The 16,649-nt window shown below is 49.1% G+C and overlaps 1 protein-coding gene across 1 annotated transcript in view; it reads right to left on the minus strand.

Moving 5' to 3' along the window:
* Positions 1-573: 573 nt before the first annotated feature.
* Positions 574-16,649, minus strand: part of LOC129060826 (uncharacterized) — a 43,316-nt gene continuing 27,240 nt past the window's right edge. Inside the window, exon 5 of the mRNA XM_054561092.1 lies at positions 574-1,248. Within this exon, the coding sequence (XP_054417067.1) occupies positions 1,053-1,248 (196 nt within the window). The 3' untranslated portion in view covers positions 574-1,052. The remainder of the gene's footprint in view (positions 1,249-16,649) is intronic.

Raw genomic sequence — 16,649 nt, forward strand, 5'->3', positions numbered from 1 at the left:
AGGCGCCTGGAACAGAGAAAATTATGTTTCTTGTGGCTTTTTCCTCTAGGTCCAGCGCCCCAACTTTCTCCCCAAGGCCTCAGCTAAAGGACAAACCAGGGGTGGTTGGCAAACGGCCTGCTTTTGGGGGGTGTTTCCTTTTCCCTCCTTTCCTCCTTCGCTCGCCACTCGCCCCCTCCCTCCCTTGGGCCAAGCGGGAGCCTGCAGGTTGGCTGCGCGTTGCCAGGAGCGCGGAGCATTTCAAGGCCTCGCTGGGCCGCCGGCTGGAGGAGGTTTATCGGCGCCTCTCTAGGTTCCCAGGCTTCTCTCTCGCTCCAGAGGCCGCTGGGAAGGGGGGCAGCCGGTGGGTGCTCTGAGGTCCGGCCTCTTGGCTATTTTTAAGGAAGATATGCCTGGGCTGGCCTGGGTAGAGAGGCCCAATCCCCATTCAAGTCCTCTCTCGGGTTTCCTTTCCCATAGTCTAGGAGGAGAATTTAACACTGTGAACGTTTTTGACTTTTTTTTTTTTTCTAAGAGCCTGGGTCTAATGACCCAGCGTCAGGTCGTCAGATTTTAGACAAATAAGAATTACTTAGGTGTACTGTACTCTTTTAAAAAATATCTCTAAGGCAAGAATAAATTGCTTTACCCTGTTCCATTAAGGCTCTTGGGACTTGAGCTGGTCCATACCCTAGAAGAGGCAAATTGTAGGCTGCGTATTGTGTACAGAGGAATCTAAACACTGGATCCCCCCCAAAAATAAAAATAAACGGTGGATGCTGGAATTCACAGTGAAACCACTGATGGTTTTCCAGCGCTGAGTTTCTGCGAGTTTTTGGTGGGATCTGTCCGAGTTTGCTTTAAACCAAGTGCAACGCCTGGGACCGTGATCTTGGCCGCTACACCCGGAACAAAAGCAACGTCTGAAAAAATCTGGCGCCACCAAGGTCGCCAGAGTCTTATAATGGAAAACAAGAAACCCCAGAGAGAATCAATCCTCATTCTATGGAACGAATTCCTCCAAGATATGGACGCGCCTCTGCAGACCTGCGGCGAGGGTTCCGGGCAGACATTCAAGGTGACCCGCGCAGAACGAATGCCGAGTCCTGCAACACAGCCCTTGGATTCCCCCTCTGGGCCTGGGCGCCCGTCTGCGATACTCCTTCCCTGCGCGGCACTCGGTCCTCACCCGCGCGGCCCGCAGTGCCCTGCACGAGCCTCCGCGGGCGCAGCGCCGAGAACCAGGGTGCGGAGCAGGATGCGTCCCTGCTGAAGGAAAAATGGAGAACGAATTCAGCTGCAAGGCTAGGTCGACCAACCTTCCTTCACTTCCTATGGTCCGTGCCTCGGACACTCTTTCTTGGGGGTACGGAGTGGACGTAGAGCCCCCGCCCTGTTCCCCCGGAACCGTGCTCTGCAGCGGTTACAGACGTGAGGAGAGGAAGGAGGAACTCTTGTTAATGGTCTTCCTTTCGAAATTACTACTCTGGGTTGCAGAGCGAATACATGTTCTCCCTTGTAGACCTCCGCAAATGCTTCCTGGTACTTCCAGCCCTGAGGACCAGAGTTTCTGGCACACCCCCTCATATTTTATAGTCACTTCCAGATTACAGAACACTTTCAAATCTCATTTTTCTCTAGGGAACAACAATATCATTAGCAAGAGGGAGGGAAAGACGGTGTTATCGCCCTCACCTTAGAAACCAGGACATGGAGGCTCAGAGAGGTTAAGGTACTTGTCTGAGGTGGCAAAGCAAGGGCAAAACTGCAGGTCTAGAACCTGGATTCCTGAATCTTAGTTCTTTTTTTTTCCATTCTATTTAATATCGACTTTCTACCATGAAAACGTATTTTCTAAAACTGTCTTTAAAAAATTTTTCTGAGTTTCCTTTAAAGAGCATGTTTAACATTTAAAAAATAAAATCAATGTTTAAAAAAGTTTATATCTCATAATCTAAGAGCCCACAGGAAGAGGGGAAAAAGTGAAAAGGAATCTCTGAACATTTTTGCTGAGTTCAGGACAGACACCATAGCCTTTTTGAATAGGGAGGAACTCTTCAGGTCCAGCGTAGCTGAGGCTAGGACTGAAGCCTGGTCCAGTGCCTGCAAGTCCAGGCAGGGGCTCCAGCACGTTGAGGAGCACCAGCGCTGGAGGGGCAGTGGCCGCGCGCCGCCATGTATGCTTCTTTTCCCGCTGCCAACCTGGCTCCCTCTCTCCCTCCCCATCCAAGGACCTGGAGACAACAGCAGCCTGAAAGAGCTGCTAACACCTACTGCCCAGGCCACCCACCACCCAGACCATAGGGGGTCTGGTTCCCAGACTAGAGGTTCTTTGAGTCTGTAAGGGGCCCTTTCCTTCGGGGATTGCCTCCTCTGAGATCTCTCTTGGTGACACAGGCCCCAATTCTTTTACATGTGGGGCCTCGCTACTCCCCAATTAGAGACTTTTGAAGTCACAGTGCTGTTTGCGCTGAGCCCAGAGCAAGACCATGGTTAACATCCTTGGACTAGTAAAATGATCTTGCGCTTTATTCACTTGTCCATGCCCCCTGAAGTTATAAAGTAATTTATATGGGGTTGGCTGTCCACACACATGCACCACTCACCTCCCCTCTACACCCCCAAAAGGTATGCTCTGTGAAGGCAGTGATCAAAATCCTGGTCTGCCCAAAGCAAGGATTACAGTAGGTGCTCAATAAGTGTTGGGTGAATGATTAAAATTTTAAAAAGGGCTGCTAATAGCATCCATCAAAGTTGCTGGGAGATGGAGAATGAAACATTCCCCTCAAGGGACCTGGTGCACTGGTGGGCAGGACTGCCATTTCTCAGAGTAGAACACCGGCCAGAACTGGAGGGAGGGGCCCACCCTGGGTGGCATAAATCTCCCCGGTGGCTTCATCTGCCTGTGGAGCTGCTCCCACCTACAAACCACCAGCTCAAATCTAGGCTGCTTCTAAGGACACCCCGGGGTCCCCAGGTCCTGGGGACTGCAGGAAGAAGGGACTTCCCTGTGCGCAGCCAGGATTTGGGAAGTTGAGCTGGGAACCTGGCTAGATGCTTAGGCTGTTAGACTGGCGAGGGAGTCGCCGGGCCTCCGGGGATGAAGGCTGACCAGAAGCCAGGTGCACCCTTTCTGAGGCATAGGGAGCCCAACCCATAAATTCTGGAAGGATGGAGGGACCAAGTCAGCAGGATAGAGGAAAAAATGCAGGGTGAGGAGTGGAGGAGGAGAAACAAGAGAAGGGAGAGAAAAGCGGGAGAGACAGAGGAGGACAGGAAGAGCCAGGGCAGAGAGAAATGACTGGCCAGCAGCGGAGAGGGAGAGATGGGGATTCATTCACTCGTGCATTCACTCACTCACCCACTCCTTCATTTCACATTGACTGAGCACCTACTCTGTGCCAGGAACACTACAGGCATGAGTACTCAGCATGGAACAAAGTAGAGAAGAATTCTATCCTAAGCAGCTTACATGCTATAAGAGAAAAACGGACAATAAGTAAGTCAAATACAATGTTGAATGATGAAATATTATGGAAAAACCAAAGCAGGCAATGGACGGGCAGAGAGAGCAGAGACAAAGAAAGGAGAGAGACCACAGACCCTGGGAAGTAAGGCGAGCTTAGAGTCAAGAGACTTGGCGACGCAGAGAGAGGCCAGGACCTCCTGGGAGAGGAAGGACGCCAGAAAGCGGCCGGGCCTGGGTGGGAGGAGAGAGAACCCGACAGGGACGAGGTCAACCCAGAGTCCAGGGCTCCCCTTGCCCAGCTCCCAGGGAGGACAGTGGTGACGGTAGGGACACCCGCGGCTGGAGCGCCGCCAGGCCCAAGACCTCAACGCGCACATCAGGGGACTGGTGGGTACCCTAGAGATCTGGCGTTCCCTGAGCCAGCTCGGCCCGTTTCCTCAAAGGCCGCTCCCTCCCCAGCCCCGTGGTGGCCGGAACGCCCCACAGGCCCGGCACCCTTGCCCTCGCCCCGAGGTGACCCGGAGTTGGGGAAGACGCCCAGGCAGGCGCCGCGACCTGGCGCGGCGAGCAGAGACAGGAAAGTGTCAAGGAAGCGCGAAGCCCAAGTGCGAAAACAGCCTCTGGTCCGCAGGCGCGGAGACCTGGGGTCCTCTGAAAGGGGGGCTGTGCTGAGGCCGGAGGCCCGGCCCTCCGGCCGTCCTCGGCGCAGGCGAGGACCCCTTCAGACAGACCAGGCTTCCCTGGCGGTGGACGGGAAAGTGGCCTCCACGACCACCCCTCCCACGTCAACTGCAGCAGGTGCCCACCGAGAGCGCTGCTCCCCTCCAAACACCGCTTCCCGAGCTGGGAGCTTCCTATTGTTAGAAATCATTGGTTTCTTGTAACAACAGTCTCAAGAAAGGGAGGCACGGAGCTTAGAATAGCTAGATAGTCCTTCTTCTGCCAAAGGGTATTCACTGTGTTCTGAACGGAATGGATTTTAAAGAAGAACCTCCCACTCCATTTCTTTGCCGCTGGTTTCCACTCAACCCCCTCGTTAGTCCTGTGCGTGTGTTTGACAGAAGGACGGGGCTCTCCGGTTAAAGTGGGACTTCTGGTGTTGCTCCCTGGTCTGCAGCACAGGTGCTAATGAACAGCAAATTGCCAAAGGGCAAGGAAGTGAAGAGAGAAAATCCAAGGTGCAAAGGGGCGCAAGTGATATGGAGCCCTCCGCACCTAGGTGGAGGGCACTGGCAGGATGTCACTCAGGAAGGTGCAGAGCTATCCCGACCTCATCACCTCCTCCCTCCCCTATTTCACACCATCTCCCCCGGGGTGCCTCCCCCAGTGAGGGGCAAAGTACACCCCTCCCCCAGGAAGTCTCTGCAGATGCCCAGTTCCAGGGTCCCGCACTCTCCCTGAGCAGGTGGGTGGGCTCAGGGGCTGGTGGGCTCAGAACAGGTAGAGCAAATAAAAGATTTACTTGCCACCTCAGTTTCTCAATCACCCTGTGAGCACTTTGTCTTTACTGCACTTCCGAAGCTCTGTATTCATATCTTTCTTTCCACACGTCGAATGCAGATGCACACACCCCCTCCATACACCACTTTTTGTCAGGGATTGTGACGTCCTCACCCCAGTCTTTGAACATGCCCCAGCAGATATACTATTTGCAATGAGCTTCAGGACAAGAAGAGCTAAATATAAGTTGTGTTTTAAACTTTAAACTCTAAAATAGTATTGTTGTTATCTTCAAAACCTACAGCTTTATTCATAATTGCCCCAAAAGGGAAACCACTCAAATGATCCTTAAGCAGGGAAATAGGTAAACCATGGTACATCCATACAATGGAATACTACTCAGTAACAAAAAGGAATGAACAACAAACACCCAGCAACACTAATGAATCTCAAATGCATTCAGCTAAGTGAAAGAATATTCCAAAGATGATAGACAAAATCCATTTTCTATGACATTCTGAAGAAGACAGAACAATAGGGGCTGAAAACAGATCAGAGGCTGCCAGGGGCTGAGGAGGGGAAAGAGTTGACTATAGAGGGGGAGGAAGAAATTTGGAGGGGCACTGGGACTATTCTCATATCTTGTGATGGTGGTCACATAATTTGTGTGTTTGTCGAGACTCTGAAAACTGTACACTAAAAGGAGTGAATTTACCATATATAAGTTGCACTTCAATAAATCTGGCTTTGAAAAAAGCAGAAGGAAAAAGAGCGGAGGTGGAGCAGGATAAGACTCTTCAGCTCCCATTTTCTCCAGCCCCATCCTGTCTTTACTGCGAGTCCACATCCCTGGTACACGTTTGACTCCCACCTAAAATACGTTAGAAGAGTGATTTATATACAAAAGAAAGCCTTGCATTTCTTTTTAAAGGATCAGTTTTCAAGGTTGGTCCTCCCTATTGCTCATCCTCAGTCCACAGGAATGGCCACAGTGGTCCATCCTGGGTACAGCTCCAGTGCCTATCTTGAGCATGTATGGCACAAACACACGAGGGCCGGTGCACTCATGTTTTTGGGCAGGCTGCAGGAAGGGTGACATCAGAGTGAGGGTTATCCTCCTCTCACATCCTGAAGGTCTTGAAGCCAAACAGCAGAAGCTCAGGGATTGCTAAGTCCCTTTCAACAACCTGATGGCTGCCTGGGAGAGGGTGATGGGAAGCAGAGAGAAGCGGTCAGTCCTTGGAACTGAGTTTGGTCCAGGTGTTCCCCTGAGGCAAGGGTAAGCCAAGGACTGGCCTTGAAGGAGAAACGCTTTGGCCCCTTGAGAGTAGGACTGTATTTCTGAATGGACTAAGGGAAAAGCGGTCAGTGAAACATGGCTTTTTCTGTACAAGATGATATCGTTCTGCAGAACCCATTACTCTGGCTCTTATTTTTTATTTTTTAATTTTTTTGAGATGGAGTTTCACTCTTGGTGCCCAGGCTGGAGTGAAATGGTGCGATCTTGGCTCACTGCAACCTCTGCCTCCCAGGTTCAAGCGATTCTCCTGCCTCAGCCTCCCAAGTTGCTGGGATTACAGGCATGTGCCACCATGCCCGGCTAATTTTTGTATTTTTAATAGAGACGGGGTTTCTCCATGTTGGTCAGGCTGGTCTCGAACTCCCAGCCTCAGGTGATCCACCTGTCTCGGCCTCCCAAAGTGCTGGGATTACAGGCATGAGCCACCGCGCCCAGCCTCTGGCTCTGATTCTTAAGTCGATTTCCATTATGCTCAGTTGCAGGTCACGATGTTCACATGGATGGGCTACCATCAGGGCGCAAGGTAGCAGGATGAAACTGCTCTGTGCCAGGTAAAACCACACTCCGGGCTTGTATATACAGCAATTATAGTCTAGTGGACATCACACGAGAGCCCAAAGCCACTGACTGCCTGGGCCACAGGATGTCTTTGCTACCTTTGCTCTTCAATAAAAGTGAGGGGGGTGTGTGTGTGTGTGAGAGAGAGAGAGAGAGAGATTGTTTCTACCTCTTCACAGAGTTCTTGATAATATGATTGTTTCTAACTCCAGTCATACCTCTGTGATCATGGAAGAAAAATGGATGTTAAGATTAGCGGACACCCACTGGTCACTGATTTCAATTTCATCATTTGAATTTGAATTTAAAATCCAACACCACCAACACTAAGAAAACAACACCATGAACAAAAACAAAACAATCCCCCACAAAATATTGTTTCCTCTTAGGAACAAAGCAGACAGTTTGGCTTCCGTGATCTTCTCTGTCCCTCACCCTGGGAGAGCTTGCTAATTAAGCAGCAGAGGAACCAAAAGGTGGCAAGGGAAAGAAGTGATGAGGATGCAGTCCATGGCTCGGAGAGCCGGTGGCAGCGCAATGTTCTGGGGGAAGAAAAGAAAGGGATCCCTGAGGGCCATGCCAGCTCTGACCTTACAGAGGAAGGCCTTGAGTGAACCAGGCAATTGTTCAATGGGGCAATGCTGGGAGCCTCAGTCTCCCTCTTATGAAAAGAGATTGGACACCTGATCTGTGAGTTCTTTCAGCCTACATGCCCTCTGATCCAGAATTATTCGAATTCACTCACAAGAGCTACAATTCACAAAGCAAACATTTATTGAATGTTTATTATGTGCCAGGCATCATGCAAACTTGTAGATACAAGGATGAACACAAGTTTCTACCCGCAAACCAGAGAACAAAAGCGTCCTGCAGACAGGAGGAGGAGTGAGTGCTGGCAGACACGAGCAGTAAGAGCGACCCACGGCACCTCCTTGGGGAAAAGGGCAGGTGGGAGACGACCTAAATGAATTCAGGAAACACATTGCTTTTAATGTAGATGTGTTTCTCCCTCTCTTTTACCTAGTACTCTTTCTGGCCTCAACACACACACATGCACACACACACACGCACACACACACACGCACACACACATATGCACACACACATACACACACAAACGCGCGCACACACATGCACACACACGCATACACACACATGCACACACACACAAGCACATGCACACACACACACACACAGAGGCTGTGGCCTGAGTTGGGCGACAGAATGCCTGCGGACTCTGTGCTGTTCATGCACTGACACCCACACCCATAAGCTATGACTTCGCCCTTTTCACACATTCAATGCCAAACACTCATATCGATCCTGGACCTGCGGAGTGCCCATTTGGAGGGCACAAGGGCTGGGAGTGGGGGTAGGGCAAGAGATGCAGGCCCCAGTATAGTTTCCATCACCACCTCCTGCTGTGGCCTCAGGCACTCCAGCCGCCCACTCTGGCCCTCGGTCTCCTCATCTGTGAAAGGCACCGGTTGTACTGAATCAATCCTTTCCCTCTCTCTTTCTCTCTCTCTCTCTCTCTCTCTCTGTGTGTGTGTGTGTGTGTGTGTGTGTGTGTGTGTGTGTGTGTGTGTGTGTGCTGAATCTATCCTCTTTTTTTTCCTCTCTCTCTCTTCTTTCTCCCTTTCTCTCTTTCTCCACAGGGTCTCACTCTGTCACCAGACTAGAGTGCAGTGGTGCGATCTCAGCTCACTGCAGCCTCTACCTCCCCAGGCTCAGGAGATCTTCCCACCTCAGCCTCCCCAGTAGGACCACAGGCGCGCGCCACCACGCCTGGCTAATTTTATTTTTTTGTAGAGATGGGGTTTCGCCATGCTGCCCAGGCTGGTCTCGAACTGCTGGGCTCAAGCGATCCTGCCGCCTCTGCTTCACTAAGTGCTAGGATTACAAACATGCGCCACCGCGCCCAGCTTGCCGAATCATTTCTAAGCTTCCTTACAGCTCTTTAGGAACAAATGAACACCACATCGTTAACAGACACTGGGATTAAGAAGTGGAATAAAGCCATATATTTGTTGCCGGGTAGAACAACGCTGCCGGCCCACTCCACGCAGAGGCCCCGCAGGCGCTCGCAGAAGCCTCGGTGCGCGGCCGGGGGTGCAGCCGGGGTGATGGATGGCCGCGGGGCCGGCGCCTGGCAGGCCTTATTGATGAGGTGCGCGCTGACGGCCGCCGCGGAACCCCAGGCGGCTGGAGGCGAGCGCGCGACGGCGGGCGGCGCAGACTCGGCGGCGCTCGGGGTCAGCCCCCGGCCGGCCGCCCCCGCCTCTGCCCGGCCTGGCGCCCGCTGCGCCGGCCCCGCTTCCTCCCCTCGGCAGCCTCGCTTCCCGCCCCCCGTCCGCCCGCGCCCTCGCGTGGGTCCCGGCGCCTGCTCTCCCTCCCAGCCTCCCGGCGGGGCAGCCCCGCACCCCGCACCCCCGCACCCCCGCACCCCCCCGCGGTGGAGGTCAGCTGAGGCGCAGAGGCCGCGGGTCCCCAGAAGCCGGTTCCCGCCCCAGCGCCGGGGCCACGCCCTCCCAGGCGGAGCCGCCGCGGCCCAAAGGATCGGATTCAATCTAGATTGGCATGAGCACAGTTTCACGGGAATTACGCTGTGCAAGGGAGGAGAAAATTCAGGACCCCGGTCAATATTCTATTAGGGTTCATTCGAATTATATAGTGATACATAAGATAGGTAGAGAAATCAACGTAAATACATCTGCGTATAAAGACGGCGAGGTCTTGCGTGAAATTTTTTGTACGTTTCTAATGTTCTCATGGAGCAAGTGTTCTTTTATAACAGCACACACTGTCATTGCTGTGCTTGAAAAGGTGTGATGGAGCTTAGTTTATTCTCCACCCCCGCGCTCAGTTTCCTCCAGTTCCACCTTCCTCCCTCTGGTTGTTGCCTCGTTTTTCTTCCCTTGCCTTTGGGGAAGGAGGAGCGAGGCCGCTGGGCTGTTACCTGAGGCCATTAGGCTGGAGAACAGGTGGCCCGAGCTCCTGCCTGCCTCACGTGTCATCTGTCCTTTCTACAGAAAGCACCCACGGCCACCTCTGTTGGTGACACTAAGTTGAGGATCATGAACAGGTCCCCCGCGAAGCAGTCTCCTTGAATGAGAATTAAAGGAGAAAGTCAACACTGTAAGCAACGTGGACCATTTATGGTCTGAAGTGGTTTTTGATTTTTTTTTTTCTTCCCTCTTTGAGTTGAGAGCTAGCCCTGGACTGGGAAAGGTCCTAAATTCTTCCTTAGATGTGCCCTAAGAACTGGGAAACAGGTAGTCTCTTGTTTGGGGCGCCATAGAAAGAGAAGGGAGGGACCCCAGGTTGCTGTGGCCTGAGTGTCAGTGTAGAGCGAAGCTTAGGCCTCGAGGATCAGGGTCTAGTTGAGGCTGGAGGGAGCTCCTTGGTCTGGGAGTCAGGATTCCTGGATTCTAATCCCACGATTGCCACCAGAGGAGTGCCATGCCCACAGGCGAGTCACTTAACTTTCTAAGCCTTAGTTTTCTGTACGTAAAATGAAGAGACTACTAAACTGTCTCCCAGGTTCCTTCCTATCCCAACATTTTGTGACTTTAAGCTCTCGAAATCCAGCCTGGACAACATGGAGAAACCTCATCTCTAATAAAAATACAAAAACATAGCGGGGTGTGGTGGCACGTGCCTGTAGTCCCAGCTACCAGGGGGACTGAGGTGGGAAGATCATTTGAGCCTAGGAGGTTGAGGCTGCAGTGAACAGTGATGGCAACACTGCACTCCAGCCTGGGAAACAGAGTGAGGCCTTATCTCTTAGGGTGGGAACACCAGGATCCTAAGTCTGAACTCAATCTTAGCCATTCATAATGAATACGTTCAGTGAGGAACTAAAAATGGGAGGCCCATTTGAATATGCAAAATAAAAGGCTTGGATTGCATATGAAAACTGGGATCCATTTACTGGGCAAACATTTATTGAGTAACACTGGACATTGCTATGTGCCAGGCACAGTGCCAAGTATGCTGCATGGATTGGTTATCCACACAATCATTTATCCACACAGTCACTCTATTTCCTCCACTTTACAGATGAAGAAACCAAGGCACAAACTATTAAGTAACTTGCCCCGCTTATAAGGTGGTGGAGCCAAGACTTAAATTCAGGTAGGTTGACTGCAGAACTCAAAAGCTGCTCCTCTGGGCAAGGCATTGGTATTGTGCAGGGTATCTTCTTACATAACCTTTTTTTTTTTAAAGAGAGAGAGAGACAGGGTGTTTTTCTTTCACCCAGGTTGGAGTGCAGTAGTGCGATCATAGTTCACTGGAGCCTCAAATTCCTGGGCTCAAGCGATCCTCCCATCTCGGCCTCCAGAGTAGCGAGGAGTACAGGTCCGCACCACCAGACTTGGCTATTTTGTTTGTTTGTAAAGACAGGGCCTTGCTATGTTGACCAGGCTGGTCTGGAATTCCTGGCTGGAGTGACCCTCCCACTGCTGTCTTGCTTAGCCTCCTGAAGTGCTGGGATTATAGCCCTGAGCCAGAGCCACCACACCAGGCCAGCTTTTTTTTTTTTTTTTTTTTTTTTTTTTTTTTTTAATTTCCATCCTTATTCCAGAATCAGTCTCTTTCCCCTTCTGTTTCTACAGCCTTTATCATATTGTATTTTAGTTTAATCTCTCTATACATCTGCCTCTCTATATACCTCTCTCTCCAAAATTTTAGTCTCCTTGAAGGCAGAAATCTTATTTTTGACATCTTTGTATTTTCCAGTTTCTAACATATAGTAGACGTGTTTTTAAAAAGTTTGCTGAATTGAATTTTAAAAAGTGGAGTTTCCACTTTGTCCTAATACAGTGTAAATCCCCATCCTTGATGTGGTATCAGGGCTGTGGCTGAGACATGGGCACCATGGTCTCTTCCACTGTGTGTAAACACAGAGGCTCACGTGAGGAAGATGCCACGTGGCGCCTCATCACAACTTCGTCCTCCATTGGTGGGTGATTATGGCACCAGGTACCTTTGGCCCACTTATCAGTCCTGAGACAGCCTCTCTCTGACGCTGATGTGGAGCCCTGGAGTTGCAAGGGACTTCAAGGATTCTCATCCAATCCACTCATTTTGCAGAAGAGGCAATTAGTATCCAGAAAGGGCTATAGAGCCACACATCTATACAGCAGCACAGCCAGGACAAGGTTCCCTGGCACCCTGGTCATACTCTGTTTTCCATTTCAACATGCTGTTATAGGAATTGATAACTCCCCTCTATACATTGACTCCTAAGGCCAAAATTCCCTCACCCTGATGTAATCACTAGGGTGAGAGGATCAGAGATAAGGCAGCCCTGGGCTCTCGGGCAGAGCCTAGAAGTCTGGCAGCCTGGTTAGAGCTGCTGCCCACACCCTTTGCAGGGCACTGGAAACAGTGACCCTGGCCCAGCCAAGGGTGGGGGTGAGTGAGGGCTTGAGGATGAGGTAAAGGGAGGTCATAGACATTCAAAGCCACAGTCATTCCATGCCCTACTTAGAGTGGGGATAAACCAAGCCAAAATGGGCACCAGGCACATATTGCATCTCTAGGCTGAATATCTTCCTAATGGTCTTGTGGACTCAGCCTTCAAAATAAAGAAAAGAAGGTAGCCAAGTGTGTGTGGGGCATAACGGGTGGGTCCTTGTTCTGATTCTCATTGTTTATTGGGGGTGATCCAATGTCCTGGATGCCTGAAACAGGTCAGGTGCATGCTGCTGTTCTGGGTAATCATCAGTGATATACACATTCACTTATAATTTCGCATAAATTATGTAGTCACTCTGTGTATAAGTCATTTGAATTTGCTGAGCCTCAGTTTCCCAATATCCCAAGTAAAGGATTTTGAGTAAATGTCTTCCCATTTCTTTTTACACTGGAAAACGCTTCAGTTTCATGGATGCAGGGCCCAGAAATAAGTGGTTACTGGCCTGAAGAAACAGGCCCCATCCCTGGGGAGGGACAGTGAATTGACCCATGGGAGGTTCCAGAAGTCATCTTGCAGCTTCTTGTCTGGGCAGCTAAGAGCAAAGTCGCTTATTGGATTTGTCGCTGCTTTGTTATTTACATTGAACTTTGGGTCTCAGGTCCACCACTGGAAGACTGGGAGCGATAAAAATATAAGGTAAACCAACCTTTCTGAATAACACATGAGAATTCATTAGTGCTCACCTCCCAAATAAATCATCTGTTGATTTTATTCATTTTCTGCAGACATTACAAGTATTATAACTGCTATTGCCCCCATTGTTCCCTCACCCATCTCTCCACCAGTTTGTGCTTCAGGGGATTCGGGGATTAGGTTCTTAATTGGGGCCATCAATTCTTTGTCTTATTTTCTGCCTATGAATTGTCCTAATCCTATTGTCATGAGAAAGATATGTCACTGGGGAGAAGGTTGAGGCAAGGCCACCTCCTCAATGTGTTCCTAGTTGTGACTCCCCTAGTCACACCAGGCAATCTTCCCATTCCCTCCTGTCCCCATGCACACACTCCCCTGACACCCACTGACACTGGGCATCATATAACGTCCCCACACAAAGATTTATAGGGTTGAGATTCAAGTGTATGTGTGTGTGTGTGTGCATGCATGCATGTGTGCTTTATTTTGTCACCTCATTAGGTTTAAAAGCTTCTTCATGGCTGGAATATCATTTAGTAATTCTATAATCCCCTACAGTAGTCTGCACAGAGTGGGTACCCAATACATACTCAAAAGAATGAATTAATGATTGAATATGTCTGAAGGTAAAATATAGAGCTCTGTATAAGTAATGTGCCTATTTCTGAAATGCAAAAAATGTTCCCAAATATTATTCTTTTTCATATTTCAGGAGACCTCAGGCATAGATGCATTATAAATGTATAGCTTTGAAAATCAATTTGTTTTTCACTGTTTTGATCTCACGTGTGTGGGGGGCTCTTGAACTGCTATTTGCTTCACTTTATAACTTGCACCTTGGAGAGGCTGGATGATAAATGAGAGATGAATAATTCCTTATTGCTACTTATCTGCTGAATCTATAAACTGGTGTCAGCATTTACTCAGTTGGGTTTAAGCTGTGCCTGGTATACTTATTAACCCGCTTAAAATAAGCCATAAAAATGGGCTTGGTAGAAGGTACTTTTAACTAATTTTTAAAAATGACATTGGTCATTCTCCACGAACTCATGGAGTGACCTTTGGCAAATCGCTTAACCTCGTTGGGCCACACCTGCAAAATGAAACGGGGGCAGGGCTTGATCAGCTCTAGGAGACTTGTAGCTGTGTCATTTTTTGATTTTTGGATGAGTAAGGGATCCCAGTAAAACCTGTCAGAGCTATTACATATCAGCTCATGTAGACAATCTCCTTATCCTTGGCTTTTCTCTGGAAGGTGAGGGAGGCAGCACTTGGTAGTTAGAGCAAGGCATTTTGAGTGCAATTCTATTACTTATTAGTACTGTGACCTTTGGCTTTACAACATCTCTGAGTCTCAGTTTTCTCATCTATAAAAAGGGGGAATTGCTCAAATAATACAGCAGAGAGTTGCTGTGAGGTTCAAATGTGACGTATGTGATAGCACTTTGATAAACCACAACAATTATTCATTGCCCCCAACTCACAGATGAGGGCACAGAGCACTGTTTGGTTCAGCAGTTTGTAGCAGGGCCAAGAGGAGGATTGCTTGACCTCCCGGATTCTATTTTGAGTACAGGTGGAGATTATTACAAAATTGTACAAAGATGGAGCACCTAGGACACTTCTCTAGATAATTCTCTGGGGGGGGGAGGGTGGTCTATGGATGCCTAAAAAAATCTGTGCCTGAGGAGCCATTTCTGGGAATGCTAAATGGTACAGCGATAAGAAAAGCAGTCAACAACATACTGACACACCCACCCTAGAACGCCTAGCTAGCAGAGAATGAAGCATTTTTCAAAGGCAAGGGAAATCTGTTCCCTCCCAGCTGTGTCCTCCTCGCTTCTCACACCCCTTGCTTTGGGAGGTGTCCTCCCCACATCAAGAACACAGATGTCTGCTCAGGCTTTGGAGTTGATCCCCTTCCCAGAAAAGGGGCAGATAAAACAACTGTGGTTGAGGATTTTTTTTTTTTTTTTTTTTTTGAGACGGATTCTCACTCTGTCACCCAGGCCGGAGTGCAATGGCGCAATCTTTGCTCACTGCAAACTCCGCCTCCCGGGTTCAAGTGATTTTCCTGCCTCAGCCTCCTGAGTAGCTGGGATTACAGGCGCGCACCACCACGCCCAGGTCATTTTTGTATTTTTAGTAGAGACGGGGTTTCATCATGTTGGTCAGGCTGGTCTGGAACTCCTGACCTCGTGATCTGACCACCTCGGCCTCCCAAAGTTCTGGGATTAGAGGCATGAGCTACCGCACCCAGCCTGAGGATTTTGTTTGTAGAGAATTAAGTCAACAAAGATGTCTGGAACTCACCCCTGCAAGAATCGTCCTTCAGGAAAGTTCCTACCACTGTGCCTGTGCAGTGTAGGGGCTGGAAAATTACGTGAAGATGGCTATGGTGCCTGTCTCAGCCCTGCTTGCCTTGTAGATGAAGAAGGGGAGAGATGAGCTTAGGAGGAGCTGCCTCCAGTCTTCAGAAAATTCTGTGATTTGCAAAAATTCTATTCATACTCCATTATCAACAACCACCCACCCACCCAACCAAAAAAGGCCAACCTCAAAAATTTTTTTTTAAATGCAGGACTTAGAGAAAGAAAATACCATTATTAAATGGTATTTTAAGTTTATATTTCATGCTATATTCAGAATGCAATTTATTTGCTATTTATTTGCTAATTAATAAAAGTGAAATTCATCTTTATCTCAATGTTACTTTTACCTTCCGTTGACTGGGATGTGCTACACTAAGATTAAAAAAAAAAAGACCCAGTACAAGATCTTTTGAAGGTCTCCTAAGTTTATGGTGGGATCTTATTTCTACTTCCTTTTGTGACCACTCTCCCCCAGCCCCATCCCACACCCTGCTTGTAAAGCGGGAGGAAGGCATCTGCTACTTGTTTCTCTACAAGCACAAACTATTTCAGTTTCAAAACCGGCACCTGACATTTGTTAAGAGCTGTCTTGTGATTCATTCAGTCTGCAGTCCTGTCCTCCGCTTTGGCTCTCTTGCCTTCACACGGCCTTCCTTTCTGAACACCTGGCTTCTTGGCCACCACCAAAGGTCTGACTTTCCCCCCCACCAAGTCTCCTCCTTTTCTCCCTCCCTGAGGTCTGAATAATCAGCTTCTATTTGCAGCGCCCCCCATCACTACGCCACACCTGGCCTCACATCCCACCACATCCTCCTGCCAGAAAAGGGAGTCGTGGAAGAGGGAAAAGTTACAAGAACTTAGATGATTGTTTTCAATTTCAGAAACACTCAAGGTTGCAAGTGAAATTCTGAGAAAATTTGAACCTGAAAACATTTTCTAAACGGGGAGGGGAATCTCTTCCTTGTGGAAAAATCACTCCTACCACCTGAGAACATCTCTAGCCTGGAATCAGGAGTCCAGGGCTGTTCTTGGAGTTTTGAGTCCATTGAGTTTTGGGGACCCTAAAACTGAATTCTCTGGAACAAATGCTTTGCTACGAAAGCACAACAGTCATAAACATCGTACGTAGGAAGCCTGATGAAGGCTGACATGTGTTGGATCTGGCCAATCTTCCTCACCTCTCTCAAAATATTTGTTTATTCTGCTTTCAAATAAACACGAGTTTGTCACAGAAATACAGAAAAGTATAACGGGGACAACCAAATCCATCCTTAGCCACATTAGGCAGAAAGAATTGGAAACATTAGTCTTCTCTCTTCTCTTTCTCGATTGTGGTAGAAGTGTTTCACAATCTACTTTTTATTTCTTAAGAATCAAGAGGTCTCATGTCATTGAATATCTTAAGAAAACATA

Source organism: Pongo abelii, chromosome 7 (assembly GCF_028885655.2).
Source record: "Pongo abelii isolate AG06213 chromosome 7, NHGRI_mPonAbe1-v2.0_pri, whole genome shotgun sequence".
NCBI classification, from domain to species: Eukaryota; Metazoa; Chordata; class Mammalia; order Primates; family Hominidae; genus Pongo; species Pongo abelii.